At 43.3% G+C, this 3654-nt stretch overlaps 1 protein-coding gene across 1 annotated transcript in view; it reads left to right on the forward strand.

Annotated features, from left to right (window-relative positions):
* Window positions 3478–3654, forward strand: part of LOC109821970 — a 6436-nt gene continuing 6259 nt past the window's right edge. The window contains exon 1 of the mRNA XM_020388123.1: window positions 3478–3654. This exon is cut by the window's right edge and continues 106 nt beyond it. Within this exon, the coding sequence (XP_020243712.1) occupies window positions 3601–3654 (54 nt within the window). The 5' untranslated portion in view covers window positions 3478–3600.

A 3654-nucleotide genomic window follows, 5' to 3' on the forward strand; every position in this document is an offset into this window, starting at 1 on the left:
TATTTCATGAAACACAAATCATAAGTGTTCGAAGTCTTCAAAAGGTGGAAGGCTATGGTAGAAAATGAAACACGTTTGAAGATCAAGAAGCTTCGATCAGATAATGACGGTGAATATGAAGATTCGGAGTTCAAAAAGTTCTGTTATGATAGTGGCATCAGATTGGAGAGGACAGTGCTAGGTACTCCACAGCAGAATGACATAGCTGAATGGATGAATAGGACGCTAACTAAGAGAGCCAGAAGCATGCGTCTACAAGCAGGACTTCCAAAGCAGTTCTGGGTAGAAGCAGCTAACACAGCTGCCTACCTGATCAACCGGGGACCATCAGTGCCTTTGGAGCACAGAATACCTGAAGAAGTACACAGCTGCCTACCTGATCAACCGGGGACCATCAGTGCCTTTGGAGCACAGAATACCTGAAGAAGTATGGAGTGGAAAGCAGGTAAACCAACCGGGGACCATCAGTGCCTTTGGAGCACAGAATACCTGAAGAAGTATGGAGTGGAAAGCAGGTAAACCTTTCTCACCTAAGAGTCTTTGGTTGTGTTTATATGTTCATTTGAGTGATCATGTTAGAAACAAACATGATTCTAAATCTTTGAAATGTTATTTTATTGGCTATGGCGATGATGAGTTTGGCTATAAGTTCTGGGATGAGCAGAACAAGAAAGTCATTAGAAACAGTGATGTTGTCTTCAATGAAGCACTCCTCTATAAAGATTGTGATGCTGTTTAGTCCACTAGTTCGGTGCAGTCTGAGCCTACATACTTCGAGCTGGATGATGTTCCAGATGGGAGCAACCTTAAGGCTAGTTCTAATGAGGAAGGAGCAGAAGAAGTGGAAGAAGAGATGATAGAGGAGACAACTTCAGAGAGGATAGATGCAGAGCCTGGTCCATCCATCAGAGAGTTGAGGTGGACAGCAAGAGTACCCAAGCCAAATCTGAAGTATCCATCATTACAGCCCATGTCTCATTTGAACTACTTATTATTGAGTGATGGTGGAGAGACAGAAAGCTATGATGAGGCATGTCGAGTGGGTGATGCGAGCAAGTGGGAGATCGCTATGAAAGATAAGATGAAGTCCTTGAATACTAACAAGACTTGGGAGCTTTTGAAGTTGCCAGTGGGAAAGAAAGCCTTGAGTAACAAATGAGTATACAGAATAAAGTAGGAGCATGATGGTTCTAAGAGATACAAGACAAGATTGGTAGTCAAAGGGTTTCAGCAGAAAGAAGGAGTTGACTACACAGAAATCTTCTCTCCTGTAGTGAAATTAACTACTATCAGATCAGTTCTGAGCATTGTTGTAGCTGAGGATCTACATCTCGAGCAATTATATGTGAAGACAACTTTCCTCCATGGTGACTTAGAGGAAGAGATATATATGCAGCAGCCAGAGGGGTTCACTCAGAAAGGCAAAGAGAAGATAGTGTGCAGACTGAAAAAGAGCTTATATGGTCTGAAACAAGCTTATATGGTCTGAAACAAGCTTCAAGGCAATGGTACAAGAAGTTTGATCGGTTAATGCAGAGGAATGGATACTCTAGGTGCAATGCTGATCATTGTTGTTTCTTCAAGAGGCTTGACACCAGCTATGTTATCTTGCTGCTATATATCGACGACATGCTAGTAGCCGATTCAGATATGGGTGAGATCAAGAAGTTGAAGAAGCAGATGTCAAGTGAGTTTGACATGAAGGACTTAGGTGCAGCAAAGCAGATTTTAAGGATGAAGATTAGCAGAGACAGGCTTTTGGGCACACTGCGATTATCTCGGGCCGAGTACATTAGTTGTGTGCTTGAGAGGTTTAGGATAAGTGATGCTAAGGCTGTTAGCACACCTTTGGCTAGTCATTTCAGGTTGACTAGGAAGTAGTGTCCAGTGACCGATGAGGAGAAAGACTACATGGTGAAGATTCCATATGCTTCAGCCATTGGGAGTCTTATGTACGCCATGGTGTGTACAAGGCCTGACATTGCCCATGCAGTGGGAGCTGTGAGTAGATTCATGTCAGATCTAGGAGAACAACACTAGGAAGCAGTGAAGTGGATTCTAAGATACCTGCAGGGTACTATAGAGACTTGTTTATGCTTCAAGAGAGGCAAGTTGGGTCTGCAGGGATTTGTTGATGTAGACTTTCTGGTGAGATAGATCAGAGGAGGAGCACTACGGGGTAGGTGTTTACATTGGGTACTACTGCCATCAATTGGGTCTCTCATTTGCAGAAGATCGTTGCTTTATTGACTACAGAGACAGAATATGTTACTGTGACAGAGACAAGCAAGGAGATGATAAGGTTGTAGGGTTTCTTGGAGGAGTTGGGACAGAAAAATGAGAAGAGTGTCTTGCACTATAATAGCCAGAGTGCTATTCATTTGGCAAAGAACCTAGCTTTTCATGCCAGGACTAAGCATATATAGGTTCGTTATCACTTCATAAGGTCAGCCTTGGATGATGACGTGTTGGAGCTTGTGAAGATCCAAGGAAGCAAGAACTCGACTGACATGCTTATGAAGACTATCACTATAGAGAAACTGAAGTTGTGTTCAACTTCAGTTGGCCTCATTACTTGATAATATGTGAGGCCGTCACTGCAGGGAAAGGTAATAAAGACTGAAGATGTTGAAGCTTTTCAGGAACATACTATGGGAAAGTTAGTCTTCAAGTGAGAGATTGTTAGGTTATGTGGAGCCTAATTTTCAGACCTGTCCTAAATTCGCTTAAGTGATCGAATTGTCAGAACCCTAACTGTGCGGATCGAACTAATACCCTAGCTATAAAAGGGTGATTAGGGCGCAGCTTGTAAACTAGTCAGAACATATTGAAATTTTACCTGCGGCAGCGTGGACGTAGTTTCTCTCATCGAGAATGTGATTTGTTTTTCTTCTCTTCCTTCTCTCATCTCTATTTTCAAATCGCAACAGGGGTTAGAAAAACGCTAACAGGAGGAAAGGGAAGAGATAGTAAGAAGCGAATTGAGAGAAGGGTAGGAAGCACGCATGGTTGGGCGGGGGGGGGGGGGTGAGGGAGGGATGAGGGGTAGAGAGTTTTGGAAGGAGAAATGAGGATGTAGTAATTTTTGGGAGGAGGAAAGTGAAAGAGGGTGTGAGAGAGGGGAGAAGAGGAGGATGAATGAGATTTTTTTTGGTTAGGGGGGGGGGGGTTATGTTTAAGATGATGGGAGGGTTTAAGGTTTGGGTGGGAGGGGGGCGAGATGATAAATTAAGTGTGCAAGAGATATTTATAATTTTTCCTCTCAAACCAAAACTCCGACAACTGGAGTAGGTGTAAACAATTAATTATGTTAATTTATATGTGTTATTATCGTCAGTATTACTTTTTAGACCTTATTAGTCCGTAGGTGTCATTTTATAGGCTAAAGTGGTGTTTTAGCCGATTTGTGGGAGTAATGTCTAAACAGCCCTATTGGTGTTTTTTTTCCTAACGTGCATTGCACGTGCCAACGAAGGAACGAGCTAGGGCCGCTCGATCTCTCCTTCGCACTGAGATCGAACGGAGTTTGGGACTCCTGCCTCTCTTTTGCTGGCTTTTAGGGCCAAAACCTCAATAAATCGGCGGCGGCATATAAATATAATGGGCGGCAAAGGTCAACGCCGGCGAGAGAAGAACTTCCTTGCTGCCCACGGC

This window comes from Asparagus officinalis, chromosome 1 (genome assembly GCF_001876935.1).
Source record: "Asparagus officinalis chromosome 1, Aspof.V1, whole genome shotgun sequence".
NCBI classification, from domain to species: Eukaryota; Viridiplantae; Streptophyta; class Magnoliopsida; order Asparagales; family Asparagaceae; genus Asparagus; species Asparagus officinalis.